Here is a 21,599-nt window from a genome sequence, read left to right as displayed (position 1 = left end):
GCCGTCACATAAATCCAAGTTTTTCTTAAGAAAACATTGTTCTTTCGGATCAAATATGACCCAATGATAATGGTTGTGGAACTGCAAATCTGAACAAAAACTGAATTGCAATCTTTTCTCTCGCACACACAAGAAACAAATAACCAACAAAAGATGCTAATCATAGTTACGGAGGTGGATTGCATAGAAGGGGGAAAAAAATCTGATGCAAAATATAAGGAACAAGTATTTGAGAATCATGATACAGCTCAGTGCTGTGCTAAGATGTGAAAATTAAGTATGTATCGATCCAATGTAACAGTTACCACACTTTGGGCAAATCAACCTTAGAAAATATCCACCACCACATCAGTAATAGGTCAAGTACTGCGGAAGTATAATTGGAATAAATGCTGCAATATGGATTGAAAATCTTATTTTGGATCCTGAAACACTCTATTGCTACTTTTATGGCTGGATCTATGTCAGCGAAAGAAAAGGATATCTTCCAAACTAGCAACATTGCAACTGTATACATTAGAAAGAAACAGGACATCAGAACATGTAGACGTTGTTTACGCAGGAATACAGGAATCATGCTGGCATGGAAGATATAAATGTTCCAGTCTGTAGTCTACCAAATTACCAATAATCAATCCAGGAAAGAAAAAGGAAACCTAAGCTATGAACATGACTTAAAAAAGAAGGTAAGTGAGCGACAATGCATTTGCTGTCTTCACAGAAAGTTGGCCCTTCTAAAATTACACTGGAAGAGAATACCCACGCAAGTACTTGGAATCCACTCCCGACTCACGAACCAGTGCAACTCGGCCGGTTCGTGCAACCTGAAATTGATGCCATAGAATGGAGAGAAAAGTTTCTAGTGAGCTTCTTCTGCATGGAAGACTAACTGCCAGTGTAAATAAAATTGCAATTCCAAAGCTGCAGAAGCACATTTTGTGCTTATTAGTTAAAACATAAGCAGGCTAACATGTTGCAAACTGATTAAGATTAAGGCCCTCTTTGGACAGTAAGTAGTCCGTTCTTACTATTCAAATGCCATAATATAGATAAGTGGATTCTATGTCTAGATGTTCCCATTTGAATGGTTTGTAGTTGCTTGCTAAGTTCCAAAGTGAAAAGTACGACTTAAATATTAGGTGTCATCAATTAATTTTGCACTTCTAGTTCACACATCTCATCTCTTACATTGTTACTTTCAAGCTGCCTTGACTTTTAGACATTGGTCCAGAATAACCATATATTGCCTAATATTAAATGTCTATACACCATCTATCACATTGACTTTTAAACCATATATTTGAACAGCCATGTCAACAAGAGTTTCATCTGGCATATATCAGAATTATCTGTACAAATTAATGAGTTGGATGCCATAAACTTAGTATATATGGACTATAATCTCTACCAGCATGATGTTTAATTCTAGAACTATGCTCCTATAGTATATATGGAGAAAGAAAGGTACTTGAGACCATAGAAAGCAGGACAGAAGCAAAAAAAAGATTCATAGAACTGGGGCATTCAAGTATTGCATCAGGTATTAGTAGGACTTGATGTTGAACACTTGCACAAAAAGGTTAGCACCACAATGCCAGGTCTAGCACACATGGATGTTTGCAGTAGGCTAGCAAAAATAGTAATAACTTGTCAGGTGTGGAGAGAATTTTGAGGACTCTGCTGATGATCTTGGCAGATGTCTGAATCACCAGATTTAGCTTTGGAAGCATTGGCATGAAACTGTTCTATATGGTATTGATACTTGCAACAGTTAAATTCTTTCATTGTATCCATTATTTCTAAATGCAAATCGTCCATATGCAAGTTATCCAGGCTAGGTACAGGCTGATATTAAAGTGCGCAAATATGTGAATGAGATGATAATGAAAAGAACAAAAGCCTCTCTGCAAATTAGAAGTGACACTGCATTGTAAAGTTTCTGAAAGTTCCAGTTTATGTCGGCATGGAATTTACAAGTCTCATTTTATCTGAGACTAAGATGTTCCTTCCAAATACTACTTTTCACCATTAAGGCAAGTCAGGACCACCAAAGGTCTATTTCCTCCGTAAAATTGCATCAAATTTAGATGTACTGCAGAACATTCACAAAAATGTTCTGGGCATTATTAAAGTTAATCAATATGCATGAGTGCCTCTTCCATGCCATAGGGGTAAGTGTTTATCAATCTACCTGATAAAGATCTAAAGGTAAAGATCCTTAAAGGTATAATAGGAATGCAAAAAAAAAAGTAAAAAGTGTTACCTGTTTAATAAATAATCATTTATTTTTAAATATAGTACCTAGATGTTATTTTTTGACAATTTTATTATCTTAATAATTTATCAAATAAAAGACATGTATCATTAACTGAGAGTAATGTATATATATCATAATAAGAGTATCCATATCTTTTTACAATCAACTTGATGAAAGCTTGATTAAATTCTATCTCTTCAATTATTTTTTAGTTATTTACATATATCTCTCATTAGTTTAAGATTAATTTAAACTAAAATTTGATAATAGATAGAGATAAAGAATCAAATTTAAATGATCTAGTATTAAATGTATCTCCTACAATTAAGGTCTAGTTATATTTATCATAATCATATCTTAGAGAGAAAAATCCTAATGAAAGAAAAGAATGTGTAACCCAGAAGTTTGGCGCACATAATCTAATCTTCTTCACTAGTATACCTTTTTTTATGTAATATGATTTTGGAACCAGTACCAAGTATGAAAACTGGTTATTATAACCATTAGATTAGAATTATAAATTTTAGAGGGGTATTGAAGTATTTGCCATATGCAGTAGATAGATTTGTGAACAAACTCTCCAGTTTAGACCTCAATCTACAGCATAGACGACAGACATCACTAAGTTTAACAAAAATAGAAATCAACAATCAAAAATATCCTAATTGATAAGGCTTGATTAGGTGAATCTTTTTTTCCACATTCAGATCCGCTAAGGTGCTTCTACGACCTTTTTTGTATATTCTATGATAAAACAATTAACAAACTTATAATGCAGGTACTTAACCAATTAGGAAAGAGTGCAAAAGGGTGGTTGATCTTATGTTTGACATTTTGTTTTGCTAACTCAGCTAACCAAGTTCCAGTTTGATGGTTGGAGGCAAATTAGAATGAAAAAAAGTATTTTCTGAGTTATGAGCATTCTTTGATTAAAAGTGATTTTTACACCGAACATGAATTCAAATGCTGCAACTTGCAAATCTATAAACAAACCTCGCAGATGCCATATGGCTCCAATAATCTTTGCAACGCTACCATCTTGTCAAGATCTCCAGTAAGCTGCACTCAATTACCAAACTTTACTTGCAGCCTTAAGCAAATCAAAAGATAATATAAAGCACATAAACTAAAGAGAAGGGTAGGCTTTCATCCTGCAAGTTTTCCACACTTGGTACTGGAGCTTAGGGTAATAAAATTGAAAACCACGCTATCACAGGAATATGGGATTGCTGAACTAGACAAACCATTATGGTAATTCAGTGCAGTTGTTCCGTAGTGTTGCAGAGAGTATTACAATAGCAATCAGCAAGTAAATAGCAGCAACAGAGTCTAATGGCACATGGCAGAATGTGCATGTGATGGCAAGTGCATTGAGCCAAAGCAAACACTAAATAATATTAGCTCTTTACACTATTAATGCTTAATTGAATATTACAATAAGATTCAATCTTATATGGTTAACAACTTTGTTTTCCAAACAAAAGATGATGGGGAAGTCACCTATTAGAATCAAATGAATAGCATAAGCTACAACAGCACATGAAGTAGCATAGGATAAAGATGTTTCATAAAGAAACATCATTTACAATTACAAGATCAAGCAGAAAGTTTGCTAACTAGTTTAATATGCAATTCATTACTCCGACCAACTAATATCAAAATTCTTTCTTTTGTTTAGAGTTTATTTGAAATAAAACAAAGAAAAGAGGTCAGAGAACATGCGTCATATTATCTTAACAGTTCAGTGTCAAAATTCTAATTTGAAAGTAGAAGAGTTACCTGGAAGATTAGTTTCCAGATAATAGTCTATAGCACCAGACTATCAGAATATGTTATACAGTTTTGACATTCATTTGGCAATAGAAGCTATTGCTTGATTTGATGTGACACAGATTAGATAAGTCCAATTATGAGAATTCCCAAAATATGATATATTGAATTCATACACAAAACAATTACCTGAAGAGTAATAGTGTGATCAGATACATCGACAGCTTTGGCTCGGAAAATGTCAGCAATATCTAGGATATCCCTCCGAGCTGTAGTATTTACAGCAATTTTTATAAGCATTAGTTCTCTTTCAGCAAAAGGCAACTGAGTCATATCCTGGACCTGACAGTGTCATGTGACTTGGTCTTCAGGTTATATGCTGGTTTCTCATAAAAGAATTGCATAAATTTTCTACAAGTGATTTACCTCATAAACATCAATAAGCTTATAGAGCTGTTGTATTAACTTGCCAATAGATTCATCAGTTCCAGGAACAACAGTTGTAATTCGAGATATACCTTCTTTTTCAGCCGGACCAACAGCAAGACTCTGTCAATTTATTAGGTTATCAAGAAGTTGAGCATTAGTCAAGCAAATGAAAGAAACAGAATACTTGAATAGGAGAAACCTGAATATTGTAGCCCCTACGAGCAAACACCCCTGTTACAATGTTGAGGACACCAGGAGAATCATTTACAAGGATGGAGAGAGTATGTGAACGGAGTCCGCTTGACTGTCCAAATAGCAAACAGTCATGAGACATTAGTAATTTGTATGTGTAGCAAACTGCATTTTAATAGCAAGAGACAAAATTACAGACCCAAACATTGCAGAGATTGAAGCAATAGTAAAGAACTATAACAAACAGTAGGAGAATCTATATCGATGAAATTAGTTCTAGTGCACAATGAAATTAAAAATCAACTTTTATACTCGGTAAGTTAATTGCTCTGGGGCAAAGTGAAAATCCAGAATGTGAAAGTTCTTCTAATATTTGAGCATTGTATAAATGATGTAACTTCAGAGTAGATCAAATTTGTAGCACAACTGAGAAACCTTCAAAAAAATTGCACAAAGTAAAATGTTTCTGGAAAACTCTAGATTCCATTAAATCATATAAGAAACTATTTGAACCAAATGGTTTTGTACTTTTATGAATTAATGAGGCCTAAAAGACTAGGAAAACTTACATCTTCATCATCTAGAACACCCCAATGTGCATCAAGAACTCGACTCACTGAGAAGCTCTCGTAAGGTTCCACAGGATAAACATCACCCTTGATATGAAGAGAAACTATAAGAATCTCGTATGGGATGAAAGGGTATGATAAGAAGTACAAAGTTAAATGATCCAATGTGAAAGATGTGTAAGAAGTTTACTGGAGGATGAAGAGAAAGAATAGACAAAAACAGCACTTCAAAAATCATTCACTATAAGAAAAGGTGAAAAACAACAACAATTTATACATACCCCAGATGATTGTTCCATGTTGCCATTGAAAGTCCCACTGTTTAAAACGGGACTCCCAGGAACTTTTTCTTCAAGGTCTGGATATGAAGCTGCAGAGAACCTCCAGAAAGGGGCAGTCTCTCCCATCCTCTCACGCCTCAAAGCAATCTGTAAGAATGAAAAGCATAGGAGAATATATCTATGCCTATACACTTGTATAAGGTAGTTTTGACAAATTAAAACATATTAAAGACCTTGCCAGTTCTAGCTATCTCCTTAATCCCAAATTTACTCAGGTTCCTCTGAACAGCAACCATTTTCCCAGGATCTCCAGTTACCTGCATAATCATTCCATCAAACATCCAAAAGAGGCATTACTTTTTCAAATAGCGGCAATAGAAAAAATCAGGATAACAAAGACATCAGGTCCATGCAAGATAAAATATTTCATAAATTTTACCTCAATGGTCAATGAATTTTCTGAAATATCAACTACTTTTGCTCTGAAAACATCAACCAGACCCATGACCTGAAGATTGAAATAGAGAAACATAAGCAGCATGCCCTATAAGATAAATGGAAACCATCTAATTCTTAAGAAAAGTCCTGCGGATGCCTGGAATCCAAGCTCAATCTCAATTTCACTATCAGTCACAGACTGCTATAAAATAATCAGAGCTATTCTCCTGTGAGAAGGGAAGTTCAGGCTCATCTTAACTCTCAACCAAAACAGCTCATAAAGGAACAAATTGAAGTTAAGCATCAAATGTTTTACACATGATAATTGTCTTTTAACTCAGATCAAGATTTTTGCAGTAAGCAGCTTTACATCACAATACAAAATTTCTTCATATTTCAAACATTCTTACTGCACATTCAAAGTTGAATAGATGCTTACAAGATGTTAAAAACTTAAAATTACTAAGAAGGATGTTTGTGAAGAGATAATCACAGAATGAGCTTTTACCTCTGGACGCCTATTTGGCTCCACATTAAGTTTTATAAGCATCAGCTCTCGTTCAACTTGTGGTTCCCTAGACAAATCTTCAACCTGATAATCATATTAGACCATTATGTACACAAATTCAGGAAGCCATTTGGACAATGTGATGATCAAAATGTGACAAAAGATTTCTATGCTATTCAAAATTGTTGCATTGGAGGATATCTGGAAATCATAGATGTAGAACTATATGAATTCGTCTGATGGCTAACTAGTAACTAATCTTGCTGGAGAAACTTAGTAGATTTAGAACTTGCTAATATGAAATATATTTGACTTTCTGTTTCCCGTGCTGTATAAATTATTTTTTATTAGATTTGTGTGTAAATTTATACATGTATGTAAAGGTCTTTAAATGTATTTTCTATCTGTACGAATGTATATATGTATGTATATAGAAAAGTTAATATAGAAAGTTAGAAATTAAAAGACATCAACTTTGCTGTTCCTACTTCCTAGTATCTAAATCTCAGATTGGAAATCCAAAATAACAATCCCTGCAAGTCATCAACCATAAAATCATTTACAATATAATCTAGGCTAATGGAAACTTCCTTTTATTTAATAAACTACATGAGTATGACAGAAGACTCCTAAGATGGATTAGAAATAGTAGTTCTAAGTATTTAACATAGCAAAAAGAAAAAGATAAAGAATTTTGAGAAAAAATAAATATTGGAAGAGCGTCTGTTTATTAACATTTTACTGTTTCTTATAATGAATGTCGATCAGTCATATGGAGAATCCACTTTGAATCACAATTGAACTTAGTAAAAGACTAAACTTAACAAAAGCTAAAATGAATTGTTTATTACCATATTACGAGAAAAAAAGTTTAAAAAAGAAGAAGAACCATTCTCTATGTAAAGGGAGAGAACTGTATATACCGATAATTAATGAGAATAAACCTACATAAAATGCATATCCCGCTTGCCTTATCATCGTTAGATGGATGCAATTGATACTCGATGGAGGAAGACTAACCTTCAAAACATTAACAAGCTTATAAAGTTGTTCCACCACTTGTTGCAATACTTTCTCAGTCCCTGAAACAACTATTGTGAACAATGCTTTGTCCTTATTCAACCCAACAGCAAGTGACTCAATATTGTATCCTCTTCTAGCAAAAACACCGGCAATTCGATTTATAATCCCACTCTCATCACCAACAAAAACTGATATCGTGTGGCGCTTTATCCTAGATCTGTTCAAAAGATAAATGGTGTATATTCAATGTTAACAATTGCTGCAACAGTAGTAAATAAAAGGCAAGCATGCTGTAAATGTACCATTAATAGACAAACGTGGTCTTCCTACAAGTACAAAGATGGAGGAGATCACGATCATGCAATCAAAGTAGCAGCATTATGAAGGAACTACAGGACAATAAGTTCATAATAGCTTAAAGTTTACGGCCGGCGGCCTGACAGATTTCTGGATCAAGCAGTGCTAAATTAAAGAGCATTTTTGTTAAACAAGCCTTAGGTTAGCCTATGAAAATGCATCCAACCTCATCCCTATAAATTCCTGCAAAACGATCCACGTGTATCAATTGCCCAAATCTCTATAGCATATAGCAATTACTTAAATACAACAAGAATAGCAGGTATAAACAGTGAGGACTAAGGCTAGGCTCATCTCGTGTACGAAAAAAAAAATGACAACTTTAAGCTCGAGTGGCACGATTTATCCAAAACTTAAACAGCATTGCGAGAAAAGAAGGCAAAAGGATAGAGTTTTTACGAGTTTCTGGGCTTGGGAGCATCCGAAGCGCTCACGGAGACTGCCTTCGTCGCCGCATCTCCAGTAGGGTTCTCTGCGCTGCTCGCGACGACTCGCAGGGTTCCATTTCGCCTCGGCCTCGATCCAAGCGGCGCCCTCGAAAGCCCTAGATTGAAGGCCACGTCGCGGTGGGAGCGAAATAAGGGCTTCGCCGCCGCCGCCGCCGCCGCCGCCGTGAGAGAGGAAGGGCGAGCTGGAGCTGTAGCCATGGATGAGGAGCTTAAGGAGAGTGGTGAGACGAAGATGGAGGGTGGTAGGGGATTAATAAGAGGGTTTATGAGAGGTCAATGACTAATTTGCCCTTGGGAGATGTGGTGTCTGTTACTAGATGATGAAATAGCTCGGGGGATAAAAGAGTAATTTAACTAGTGTGGTCCGGTGCAGAGTATGATCTGTGAAGGGGGTTATGGCTGCTAACATGCTATGTATTATGCTTTGGATTATTTCTTTTAGATTCAATGAATTATACCTACTTACACGTGCAATCTTATTTCCACGTGCAACCTTTACACCCCCTTAGTAATCTCCATAGAAAATATCACAACTTTATTCTACTTTTTCCCATCTAAATTAAAAGTGCAATAGTCTTTATAAAAACTAAAATTAATCACATGAAACTCAATTTTGAATATCTTTTCTATAGATACAAGATAAGAAAAATAAATAAAGGGTTAAATATATTTTACTACTTTCTACTTATGTCCAAAATTAATTTATCTCTTGTACTTTAAGAAGTCTCAAAGCAGTCTCTATACTTATGACTAAATTGGGACTGTTAGTTTATTTATTAAATTTATTCAAGTACCGTGACTATTTTTATAATTTTGCTACGTTATATTAAAATTTGTATTCTTCTCCAACAAACACGATAGGTGCATTTTAGTCATGTTAATATTATTTGGTTAAATTTAACGAAGAAATTAACGGTTTCATTTTAGTCATAAGTATAAGGACTGACTTGAGATTTTTTAAAGTTGATTTTGGGTATAAATACAGAGGGGTAAAATACATTTAACCTAAAAATTAATTGGTGAGGGGTATATATATATATGAATTTTTTTTTTAAATTTAAAGCTATTTATGAATATTTAGTGTACTCCACAGATGGACAGAGGAATATATAAAGCCGAACATAGTAAAATAAGAAATTGAAAGATTTAGTTGAAATTATTTGTTTAGAAATTTCTCAAAATACTAATTATAAGTTCTTCCCACCATCAAAATAATAGGGTCCTTATGCCTATTACTAAACTTATTAAAGAGATGAAATAGAACCAAGATGTATATGGATAATAAAATAATTTGAAAAATATATGGTAAAAAAACAGTGGGTCTAAGTTAAATTATTTTTAAAATAAATAAATAGAGGAGCAGAATAGTGAGGAAGATACCAAAAAAGTAGTGAAGATGTTCCAAAAGCTGACGCCTACTACACCATAGAATTTTTAGAAAGAGGATTCTGGTGAAAGTAGGAGGTATGTTCATTTACAAATACATCCCTGAAGTATGATGATATTAAGGACAGGTTCTATTGATATGTGCATCTATTTTCCAGTTTCTTTTTCTTTTTTTTTCTTTTTTAAAGTTTTCGAATGCTCTGACATCTTCGTCGGTAGTGGCCATAAACTATAACTGGCCCCACAAGTTCCAATCTAGCCTTCACTTTATTTTTCACAGCCATCATTACTCTTCTCTTCCTCCAACATTGGCCTCCTCTATCAGCAAGTCGCCACCGCCTCCTTCCTCGACTTCCTCCTCCTATAGCAAGCCGCCTCCTCCTCCTCCTTCAGCAACCCACTGTCTCCACAGCCACCACTTTGTCTTCCTCTTCTAACCAAGCTTAGGCTCGACTTAGGCTCAACTCAGACTTGGTTTGGCTTGGCTCGAATTGAGCCTAAACATTAAATTACGATTTGAAACTAATTTCAAGCCGAGTTTAAACTAGAGTCTGCTCGCTCAAGCTTGGCTCGTTTACACCCTTACTGTATGATAGTGTAGGTGCTAATTGAGTCATGTAAGCTAGGTTCAGGTCAGGTCACGATATTCTAAATACGAACACAACTGATTTATTAAATGGGTCAGAATTTGTAAACACGAATACAACTCGTTTATTAAACAAGTTACACAAATTATTGAGTTTCACAAAATATTTAAATTTTTCTAAGTTATTCAAGTCATCAACAGGTATATTCGGATTATAAACGAATTTAATTCGGGTTATAAATAATTTTTTTTCATGTCATAAATAGGTCAGTCGAGTTATAAACAGGTTAATTGGATTGAGGTAATAAACATGAACACAACTTATTTGATAATAAGGTTATACAGGTTGATATGTTTACCATCCAAACCCGTCTAAAAGTCCGATTACATATTTGAGTTATTGAGTTGAGTTAACTTTTACCATGGACATTTAAACCACTCCTTTTTATATAGTTACAACCAAAGAAAAAACTACCGTACTAAAGTAGAACATAAGCCCAATTTGGTAGAGGTTTTCCTTCCCACCTCTCCCGTGAGAGTTTTCTTTTTGGCATGGTCGTGTATCAATCTCCTCCCCTCAGCCTCCTCATCAAAATCTCTCTTTTCTCCTCCTCATTCTCCTACTTGGCATTCTTGGTCTCGACCTTTCTTCACTATTTCTTGTCAACGGGACGACCTGAAGGGAGATATAAGGGTGTAGCCGAGTCAGTTGGGGTTGGTTTCTGGTTGTAATAAAGGCTTGAATTTTTTGTGGCGATTCTTTCTTGCCCTTTTGACTTCGGTCAGAGCATCTCCAACCGATGCAAAGGCTCCAACTCATCTCATCGGCCTCCATATTTATTAAAATAATATATATATATATATTAGCTATTTTAAATTGGTTAATATGTTCTTTTAGTGTTATTATTTTTTAATTAAAAAATATATGGTTAGAAAACTCTCATCAAGATCTTTAAAATAAGACTAATATTCAATAGTTTCAGAAGTAATTTTAAATTACTAATTTTTTAATTAAACGTATTGAAATTATATTACATGAAATAAATATCGAAATAAGCATTACACGTCGTTAACTAAACATATCAAAATTACATTACATAAAATAAGCAGAAACTAACATTTCATAATAAAAATAATAGATATTTAATAGTCTCGTAAGTCATCTCTATAGCTATATCAATCTCCTCTATATTAATATAATTTGATGTATTTCATATCTGATATATTTTAATATTTAATATTTGTATTGGAAAATAATTTTGAGTAATTATATTTTGGAACACATTGATTTTAAATAATAATAAACATATAGATAATAAAATATTAGACTTATTTTTATAAATAATAAAAATTTAAATTAACTTAAAAATAATTTAATATTCGACTCATTTTAAAGGTCTCTACGAGACCTTTTCAATGGTACTATTTTTTTTGTTAAAAACTGATTAGTAAAACTAATTATATACTTAGTTTAACTAATTAGATTATTTAATAAAACATACATATGAAATTAAAATTATTGAATAACATAATTATTAGATAAATTTAAAATTTTTAAAAAACTAAAAACAAAATAGAGCAGGGCTCCATTTTTTTTGGTGGGGTTCAAAATTTGGAGCCTCACTGCAATGGAGCACAGTTGGAGTTGATTTTAGAGATCATCGGTATTTCTTTCTCACCCTAATTTTTTTCTATGTTTGAGAAATGTCAACTATAACACAATGGATAGAGTTTTTAGTTATTCTTCTACATGTCTAGTTTAAATTTTAAAATCTCTAACTAAGACAATAATTTTTAAATACAAGCTATTTCTTAGATCAACGACTTATATAAAAATTTAAAAATCATAAAAAATAAGTCTTTATATGAATTCAAAATTAACTTTTTTTTATAAATTACTTTTCAAAAATCGACTTCTATTTAAAAAATAATGATCTCCATCAGCGATTTTACCGATGTAATGAAAGACAATTAGTTCTCTATTAAAGATTTTAGAGTGTGGTGGAAAAGAGTCAGTGTGGGTTCCTTTGATCAAACTCGTGTTTGACTTTGGTGGCAAAGTCAAATCACGACGTCGCGATGCACGTAAAATGTACCGACAGCTACATCACGTCGGCAATGATCGAGTGGACGGATTTCAAAAAGATAAGAAGAAAGATTACAGAATATTTTCTTAATATGGACTTGGTCCATCCTTCTTAATTGCCCCACCCATGCGCACTAGAGCGTCAAAATAAATTTTGTGAGGGCCACTTTGAAAAAAATAATTCGGAATTGGATACAAAGTATTTTCTATTTGAACCCCCACTATGTAAGATATTATATATATTAATTAATAACGGCGTCCTTAAGCAAGTTCTCACGAGTTTTTGACCAAACTAACCCTCTTAACAATACCACAAGCTTAATACCAAAATAGGCATTTAGATTTAAATGCCAAAAATAATTATTTTAAGATGCTAAATTAATCATCATTTTATGTTTAAAAAACACCAAAAAATTAAGCATCAGTTAGTTATAAAAAATCACTAAATAATTTTAATTTATAAAAAAGTTTGAGGACATATTTTATAACTAAAATAGATATTGTAGTTTTTTTTAATATATTTTTGTCCACATATTTCTTATTTATTATATTTAATAATAAAACTCTTAAATTTTTATTATTTTTTGTGATTATTTTTTTCTAGTAAATTGCTGAATTATTTAGTATTTTTTTTAGTAAAAATATTGATCGACGTTTTATTTTTGGCCGGATAAAATGCTTAGTTTAATATTATATTAAAAATATGTCTATTTTGGTAAAATCACAATTCTCACTGACTCCGACGCATTTTCTCATAGTTTAAATTGATTGCTCCCAATTTACCGCGCCTTTTTGTGTTATATATATATATATATATAAATAAATAATAGGAGAAAGTGGCAAAAAGATATGACCTCTTCCTTGCTTCCTTAGGACTTACGAGAGGTTTCAAGAGAGTCTACCGAACCCCTCTCTTCTTACGCACTCTTCTCTGTAGGCCAGATCTCCGAGCCGTGTATTGGATCTAGTTCTCATCGAATTAGGGATCTCGGGAGCTCCATTTCGAGCTCTGCTCTCGTTTGGTAAGCCTAATTTGGTGTAGTTTACCTCCGTGTTGTTCAATCGAGTGTTTTCTTGAGGTACTGGGAAGATGGAGGCGATGGGGAAGTTGAAGCGGGGGATTTCGCGGCAATTTTCGGTGGGAGCGTCCTTGGACAAGCCCGGGAGCTTCCGGTTCTGGCGGCAGCCGTCGCTCGATCCGAAGCGGGGGAACGCGACGAGATTCGGCTTTGGGCGGCAGTCTTCGCTCGATCCTAACAAGAGGAGCACTTCGAGAGAGCCAGGGTTGACGGTGCCGGAGAATTTGGATGCCACGATGCAGCTCCTCTTCATGGCGTGCCGGGGGGAAGTGAAAGGGGTCGAAGACCTCTTAAAGGAAGGCGTCGATGTGAATAGCATTGATCTTGATGGAAGGACTGCGTTGCATATTGCGGCGTGCGAGGGACATGCAGATGTAGCCAAGTTGTTGCTCGGTTGGAGGGCTAATATCGACGCTAGGGATCGGTGGGGAAGCACGGTAAAAAATTTCTTATGATTTTACACCCTTACATGTATCTCAAAGTTGCTTCATTGAAGCTCTTTGGCTATTGTTTAATTTTTCTATGTTTGAATTCAGGCAGCAGCAGATGCGAAGCATTATGGAAATGCCGAAGTTTACAACCTCTTGATATCTAGGGGAGCCAAAGCTCCGGTATTCTATGATACTTCATCTCCATAATTTGGATTTCTTGAAATTTTAATTTTGGAATGTGAAATTTCTGTCATTATTATTAACCCTCATTCTTTTTTAAATTGATGGCTTCTCCAGAAAACTAGACGGACTCCTATGGCTGTATCTAATCCTCGCGATGTTCCAGAGTATGAGCTGAATCCATTAGATCTGGAGGTCAGGAGAGGACCGGAGACCCCAAAGGCATGTCCTTATGAAATGATTATAATTTATTTTGGCTAACAATTACTAAGAATTTGTTAATGATAGAATTGGAATGCTACTGTTGTCATTGTTTTACATGATTGCGAATGTGATTTAAATTGGAATTAAGGGACAATCGCAATTTCAAAACCTGCCTAATGTACTTCTTAATGTTGTGCAGCGATCTGATAACTCAATTTCATCAGTGGAGAACATATTCTTCACTGGACATTTTTATTGCCACCCCTTTGTTGTCGCTGTTCCTAATTTGTTGTTAGTACAAATTTTCTTTTTTTAAATATATTGAAGTGGAACCACATAATTCTGAACAGAACATTTAAACTCTCAGCTCATAACTATGTTGTGGTTCTTGACCATCTAAATAGTGCATCCCATAGTTTAGATCATATAATTTCAGTTGACCTCCAAATGGTGTCACTTATAAGGACAACTTTAAGAGTCTTTGTTTCTTTTTTTAAGTACTATTAGCTCTATTACATGCTTTTCTCACTGTTGCTGTATATATGATTGTTGCCATTCAAATACTCAGTGCTATATGTTCATCTTAGAAAATTAAGATGACTTTATGAAATTTTGATCTGAGCCCAGCATGCCTACTGCAAACTGAACTTCTGCCATCTCTTTGATCTTCGGATTCACCCATTCATGAATTCGGCAGGAGCTCTTTCATTATCTTTTTCCTTGCTGGCTCATCTTATGAAATTTATCAACACTCTTTCAATATTTTTTCTTTTGTTCAATAGTTTTTATTATGTGCTTTCCAATTCTGTAACCTTGGCAGGGAGTTTATCAAGTTGCTAAGTGGAATGGAACAAGGGTATCTGTGAAGATGTTTGACAAGGAGGCCTATTCAAATCCAGATAACATGTAACTGCTTATCCTTTTTAATCTTTGTGCTTTAAAAACTTGTAGATTCTTGGCTGACCTTTTTGCTGGTAATATTACTTCTGATATTATAACATTGAACTTTTTTTTCATCGGTCATATTATTGTACCAACGATGTAAATCAAATCAATTTTTTATGCCAGCCAAGATGACCAGGTATATCTATTACCGTCTGAACCTCTCCGTTTGGCCAACCGAGTATAATTTCACTGCCCGACGTATTTGAATTGTTGAATTCTTTATTATAATAACTATAACTTGCTCAAGGAGGTCGTAATGTAACTGTGTATGTATTAGTATCCTTTGTCTCCTCTATTCCTTCTTTTTTGTGACTGAAGTGATATTTGCAGCCAGCAAATACAGAATCAAGAGAGCCTTATTTTTGTATGTCTTTTTGTGTGTGCATGTGTGTTTGGCCATCAACAGAAACAACAATGAAGTATCCTTAAATTTTAACTAAGATTTTGCTGCCACCAAGAACTTATGCTGAAGCAACAGAACTTCTTTGTTACCTTCTTTTTCTTTTTTCCAGTATTAATTTTTTTAATTCATTCGAGGTTATGTCAACAAAATACAAACAAAGATAAATGTAAAGTTTATTGCCATTTTCCCGATAGGATTATTTTCTCTGTTTAATAACTTCTTAAGCATTGAACAGTGGCATCATCTTTTTATTATCTCAGCAATTATCTTATTGAAATTACATTCTCTGATCTTTGTTTTCTTCTTTAATATTTTCCTTTCCATTTTCTCTTCTGTTATAGAAATGCTTTTAAGCACGAGCTTACTCTCTTGGAGAAGGTTCGTCATCCTAACGTGGTTCAGTTTGTGGGGGCTATTACCCAAATGCAACCCATGATGATTGTTTCTGAGTACCTTCCAAAAGTAAGTATCTTATGTCATTCATTTCACATGATTTATGGCAAAGCAGTCATTTCCCTTTTGTGTTCTATAATACTTTTTCTCCAATATCTTTTTAACTCTCTTTTATTTATTTCGGCATTAATTTATCATTTTATTGTCTAGACATTTTAACAATATATTTTACCCAAATACCCAATCCACTAATTCTGTCTTTTACCTTTATTAAACCGCTTTTCATCCATATATTTCATTCATTTGCTTCCATAGATTCTCAGTAAATACTTGAATGCTAATCTATTGTAGAGATCCTACTTTTGCAGACTATGACTAAACCTTGTGGCTTTTCATGCTTCTGTGACAACTCAGGGTGATTTAGGAAGTTATCTCCAACAGAAGGGACGCATACCGACCATTAAAGCTCTAACATTTGCCCTTGATATTGCCAGGCATGTGGTGATAGGTTTGCAAAATTTTAAGTTGTGTCAATCTGATGTGATTCTGACAACATGACTTTGTTAAGGAAGTTAAGCTTACGTTTATCCATTTTATGGGAAATTGTGTGATTTGTTGAGTTGGTGAGATGCTGATATCACATGTTACTCCTCCTTATTTCAGAAATAACCTGATTTATGCTAATGATATATCTCAAGTCTTCTTAAAAAGAAAAAAAGCAGTTGCTGATTTTTGTATCTGTCAGCTTAACATATCAGTGAAAAATACCTTCCTTTTTGGTGACATTGAAGCATATTATTGAAGTTTTACTCTAGCACAGTGGGTGCCTGCATACATCAGCACCCTCCAGGCTCCTGCATTGGCAGGAGTCTCTTGCCCAATGCAGGAGCCTCTTGCCCTGAGATGGACAGTTTTACTTAAGTTAGAAAAGAGTATTTTACTGAAGTATTGATTGTTTTGTATTCAGGGGCATGAACTATCTTCATGAATGCAAGCCGGAGCCGATCATCCATTGTCATTTAAAGCCAAAGTAAGATGGCCAAGTTACAAATTTAGTTGTTGTACATCATACGTCACTCTTAGACTGCAGTTTTTGTGCCTGTTTGGCTATGTACCACATTTATGATTCTTTTGCTAAGGTGTCAGAAATATTTTTCGGGGTGATGATGGCCAATTGAAGGTGGCAGGCCTTGGCTTGATTAATATTCAGAAAGTATCGCCAGACAAATTTAAGCTAATGCATCCCATGCCTGATAATGATAGTAAGTAACATTTTCTGCATCCTTTAATTTGACATTAAGTTTCGTGGAAAATGTTCCTATCTTTTTTTGCAATACAAAGAGTATATTATGCTGGCTAACAAAGAATATTAGAAGCATTTCTAGGTATTAAAAATAGCTTGCTTCTTGTGTCCGCCAGGTCATAGATTTGATTCTTAAAAACAGCCTCTTTAGAAACGAGGCCAAAAGCTATGTAATCTCACCCTATGTAGGTGAGAGCCTCGTTCAATGTGACACCCTTTTCTATCTTCACAATCCAATAATGTTGAGATGTGTTTGTGCAGATTTAGTTGGACTTTGGGTAGATGAGCTTTAAGATATTATTGGATTGCTACTCTGATGTGTCAACCTAAATATTTGATCATCAAGATAGTGGTATTCTTCATTGCCTTAAAGAGGCTAATTTATACTGAATAGAAGTAGGTAGACACTTGAGGATTATAGGACAAACAATGTCGAGGGAGTAGTGAGTTGCCATTGGTGTAAACATCAACTTCATAAGGACCTGCACCTTTTATTTTAGAGAAAACTATGCAATTTAATTTGCTTTGTCTTTTTTGGTCCATTTTGATTCCCATTATCTCTTCCAATTTTTCGTTCATGTCAATATTCATTGTCTTGCTTTCCGTGCTTTATACTTTTTAACCATTATAACACTGATAATTTTATATTGTATTTAGGTTCATATGTGGCACCTGAGGTTTACAGGAATGAAGAGTTTGACAGAAGCGTTGATGTATTCTCATTTGGTCTGATTCTTTACGAGGTAAACCAAATCTTCCCATTGTTCAATGAGTCTCAGAATCCCTTTTTTGATGCATTTACAGTTAAAGCATAAATTATTTCAGTACATGTTAGGCATATATGGACCCTGTACTTTTCTGGTGCAATTAACAGTCACTGAAACATATTGTAATATTTATGGGATTCTCTTGGAATAGTAAGCACCTCATGATTGTAAAAGGTGATTCAAGTTGTACACTTATTCAGTGATGTTTCCTTTAGTTCTCTTTCTTCTTAATGGGATGCAATAAGTCAGGCCAAGCATGTTTATGTATGTTTATTGCAATATAAAATTTCCTTAAAGAGATGGAGAGATTGGTTTCTCTCTTAAGTGGAGAAGATATTCACTCAGTCAGTCCTCTCATGGCTCAGATCGCCCTAAACAAGAAAATAAAATTATTCAGAATCACAAACTTGACTAATACTCTCATTCCCTGAAGGCAGCTTTGCTCCCAGCTCATTTTTCTTTCTTCCTGAAGCCCTATTTGTCATTGCTTACCCACCCTCAACTGTTACTCACGGTTAAATCATTCTTAGTTCCTCAACCTGCCTTCAACAATTCCCCCATTGGCTTTGCATCTTTTTTCTGTTGCAAACCTTGAAGACGTTGCATCCACCTATTAGCTCACCTCCAGACTTGCACTTTATCTACCCGTAAAATGTTCCCCCAGTTGATAATGCCACCTAGTTGCTCCCAGAGATTCTTCTATATATCTCTCCACCTCCATTTATCCACCACCAATTGCTTATAGTAGCCCTCCGTGCCACACAATTGTTATCTATCTTTGGCAGTTACTGCAAGTACTTGTGCTCCCAAGAGGCACCTTTGTTACTGCATATACATGCACACACCTTACATTAAATATGGTTGAATGAAAGGAGGATCCATATAGCCAATCCCAAGAGGTTTGACACTTTGACTGCAATGAATTTCCTCTAATATTTCTTTCTTTTTGTGTTTTTTCTATTGTAATTGTGAATTCAGATGATTGATGGATCACCTGCTTTCAACGATAAGCCTCCAGAAGATGCTGCTAAGATGATTTGCTTGGAAGGAATGAGACCACCAATAAAGAATAAATCTAAAAGCTACTTTTCTGATTTAAAGGAGTAAGTCATTAATTTGTTATTCATTTCTCTGAGGTTGATGTCTTAGGAGTGTTATTCATGTGAAGATGTGCTAGTTTGGTGACCTTGTTTGAGAATTGAGATGTTATTGGAACTGTCACCCTAGTGGTTCTCCGTGTTGTCACAAGACCAAATTGCATTATTCTAGATTTCTTGTTTAACTTATTGGATGTGTCTTTTTACTTCCAGTGATATGAAATTTATCCATACTTGAGAGTTTGATGGAAAAGATCCTTCAAAATCTTCAAGCCAGTGTCTTATGAGTGTCTGGTCCATATCTTTCTTTCAAATAGAGGTGTAATTGAAGTATTTTAAGAATCAGTATGAAATTTCAGTTATTTGCTTGTTTGACGTTGATATTTTAAGGTTGACGCCAGATCTCTGAAGTTCTGAAGGAAGATTGCTTTTGTTGTCTCTTCATTATGTTCGATAAAATTCAACTCTCACTGTTCCTTTAATTAGTGGGTATGTCTTTGATCCTTCTTAACGGACTGCTAAATGATATGGACAGTGGACCACTATTATAAAAATGTGAACTCCTCCACTCTCAGCCTTTTGGGTTCCTATATACTTACGTCATTAATATTTATTTAGAAAGTTGATTCACATATCTGTTTTGAAGGTTAACTTTGCATTTCAAGTCTCTGCAAGTGCAAATGTACCCTTCATCAAATTGTTGATTTGAGTAGCTTGTTGCACCACTCAACAAGGAACATGTGCTAAATGAACTCAGATTAACAGTCATGGTTCTTTCCATGCAGGTTGATTGAGGAGTGCTGGGATCCACAGCCTGCAGTAAGGCCAGTTTTTGCAGAGATAATTATACGTTTGAACAAAATTTATGCGAAATGCGCCAAACAGAGTCGATGGAAGGACAACTTTAAGTTCCCCTGGTATGTGCTTCTTTATTATCTCATCCTTAAAACAACCTAGCTTATCTCATGCTTTCTTAAATATTTTTGAAACATTAATGATACTCTTTATAAATCCGTACATTAGAAGGAAATGCATCAAAATAGAATTGGAGTCTGGGAGTATAAATGCATTCCATTGCAGACGGATCTTTGTTGAAACGGATATAGTGATGCAATAATCATTACTACATTCATTTCCTGAATATCCTTCTACATGATAAATAAAATATCAAGTATACTGGGGGTACTCCATAACATGAATATATAGGTGAATTTATTGAAAACATGTTGGTAAACTTCAATTATCATGCGTTCTGTGTGCCCCCCATTCATGGTTTCCAATAATCCTGCTGCTTATTGAACAACTTAGCATCACAAATTGCTGATGTGTCCCAGCTGTAGTGTTCTTCCAAACTAGGGGGATTAGAAAGGCTACACTTGGCTATATCTTTTTTGTTATTACTTTTTTTTCCCCTCAAAATACAACTTGGTTCTTGAGACTGTTTACAGTGACAATTTCTCTTAAGGTAAGCTATATGTTTTCATTTTTACAGGAAATAATGCTGAGGCGGATGGGCTGTCTTCCAATCATCTCTGATGTTGTTGTACCATTAATAGGAAAAATATATATATATATTTTTTCTCCTGTTTTAATGAGGAATCTTGACAATAATATTTCTTGTTATGGAACAGGCAATGTTCCTGTGTTATATGAATAAACCGCGTCTTAATAAACCTCTATTCGGTAATTTTTCCTCCACTTAGTTTGTCAAATTTTCTCTGTTGCAAATTAGATACTTCCTCTTTCACGTTGGAATTTATCATCAAATCTCAATGCCATCTGCAATTTGGTATTTGTGTGCTTACATTAGCAAGGAGTTGGATATCGCATAAGACACTACTAATAGGAACGATGGGAATAGTTAAAAGTGGTACTGAGCAAGAGCTTTATCAATATGAGCTAAAGATCTAGCTACGAACGAACTTGTTCTTGCATTCTAATCCAAGTCGGAAATGACAAGTTTGACAGGAAATGGAAGCCAAAATTTCTAGTAGAGTAATGAAAGGACACAAGAAAAAGAGTAGCATTTAATCCCGTGCCGTACACCTGTTCGACCTAAATCCTAAGAGCACATTAAGGTTTGGAGAGAACTAAAACGAAGTAATACCCTAACAAGGTGGCCTCTCACTTTGCAATGTCTTGGGGCTTGGTAAGTTGTTCTTGGAATCGAGCAGCCCAAAGCATTTCCTTATCACAGCTCGCCCTGACCTTGTCCCAATGCAAAGGCTTCAAATTTGGATTCTGCCTCTCAAGAGGACCAACAACAAACGGGTTGCGTGCGTAGTCTCCTACTGTTTCTTCGCTCGAACCCATCGCAGTCGGGGCCCCATTACACTTACGCGAGATCTTCTCCTCCCCCGAGGAGAAACCCACGTCGGCTTTCCTCAGCGGCGGCAGGGGCGGGAGCGGCCGGAGCTCCGGGGAGCCGGCGCCGACGCCGGCGGAGTTGAGGAGGGTGCCCACGTA

The 21,599-nt window shown here is 35.0% G+C and overlaps 2 protein-coding genes across 3 annotated transcripts; one reads left to right on the top strand and one right to left on the bottom strand.

Annotated features, from left to right (window-relative positions):
- Positions 1-462: 462 nt before the first annotated feature.
- On the bottom strand, positions 463-8,501 carry LOC140758288 (acetolactate synthase small subunit 1, chloroplastic-like). Its single transcript, XM_073094388.1, has 12 exons — positions 8,224-8,501; positions 7,465-7,684; positions 6,445-6,528; positions 5,938-6,006; positions 5,732-5,815; positions 5,499-5,645; positions 5,218-5,304; positions 4,656-4,760; positions 4,454-4,576; positions 4,217-4,369; positions 3,251-3,316; positions 463-824 (listed from the first exon to the last, which is right to left on the bottom strand). Exons 1-12 carry the CDS (start codon positions 8,469-8,471, stop codon positions 741-743), a joined length of 1,470 nt encoding a protein of 489 aa, XP_072950489.1. The 5' UTR covers positions 8,472-8,501; the 3' UTR covers positions 463-740.
- A 4,672-nt stretch (positions 8,502-13,173) lies between these two features.
- On the top strand, positions 13,174-20,845 carry LOC140780134 (integrin-linked protein kinase 1-like). 2 transcript variants are annotated; one of them, XM_073125487.1, is made up of 12 exons: positions 13,174-13,847; positions 13,947-14,021; positions 14,139-14,243; positions 15,046-15,131; positions 15,915-16,035; positions 16,381-16,460; positions 16,934-16,996; positions 17,113-17,228; positions 17,927-18,012; positions 19,015-19,139; positions 19,919-20,050; positions 20,626-20,845. In XM_073125487.1, exons 1-12 carry the CDS (start codon positions 13,422-13,424, stop codon positions 20,630-20,632), a joined length of 1,422 nt encoding a protein of 473 aa, XP_072981588.1. In that variant the 5' UTR covers positions 13,174-13,421; the 3' UTR covers positions 20,633-20,845. The 2 variants fall into 2 exon arrangements, with proteins under 2 accessions (XP_072981588.1, XP_072981589.1); XM_073125488.1 differs by having other exon boundaries at positions 14,139-14,247; positions 15,050-15,131.
- Positions 20,846-21,599: the final 754 nt, after the last annotated feature.

The sequence above is a fragment of the Typha angustifolia genome, chromosome 3 (assembly GCF_048772165.1).
Source record: "Typha angustifolia cultivar Huaian chromosome 3, ASM4877216v1, whole genome shotgun sequence".
NCBI classification, from domain to species: domain Eukaryota; kingdom Viridiplantae; phylum Streptophyta; class Magnoliopsida; order Poales; family Typhaceae; genus Typha; species Typha angustifolia.
The sequence above is the reverse complement of the archived record's forward strand: the minus strand, read 5'-3'. Positions and strand labels throughout refer to the sequence as shown.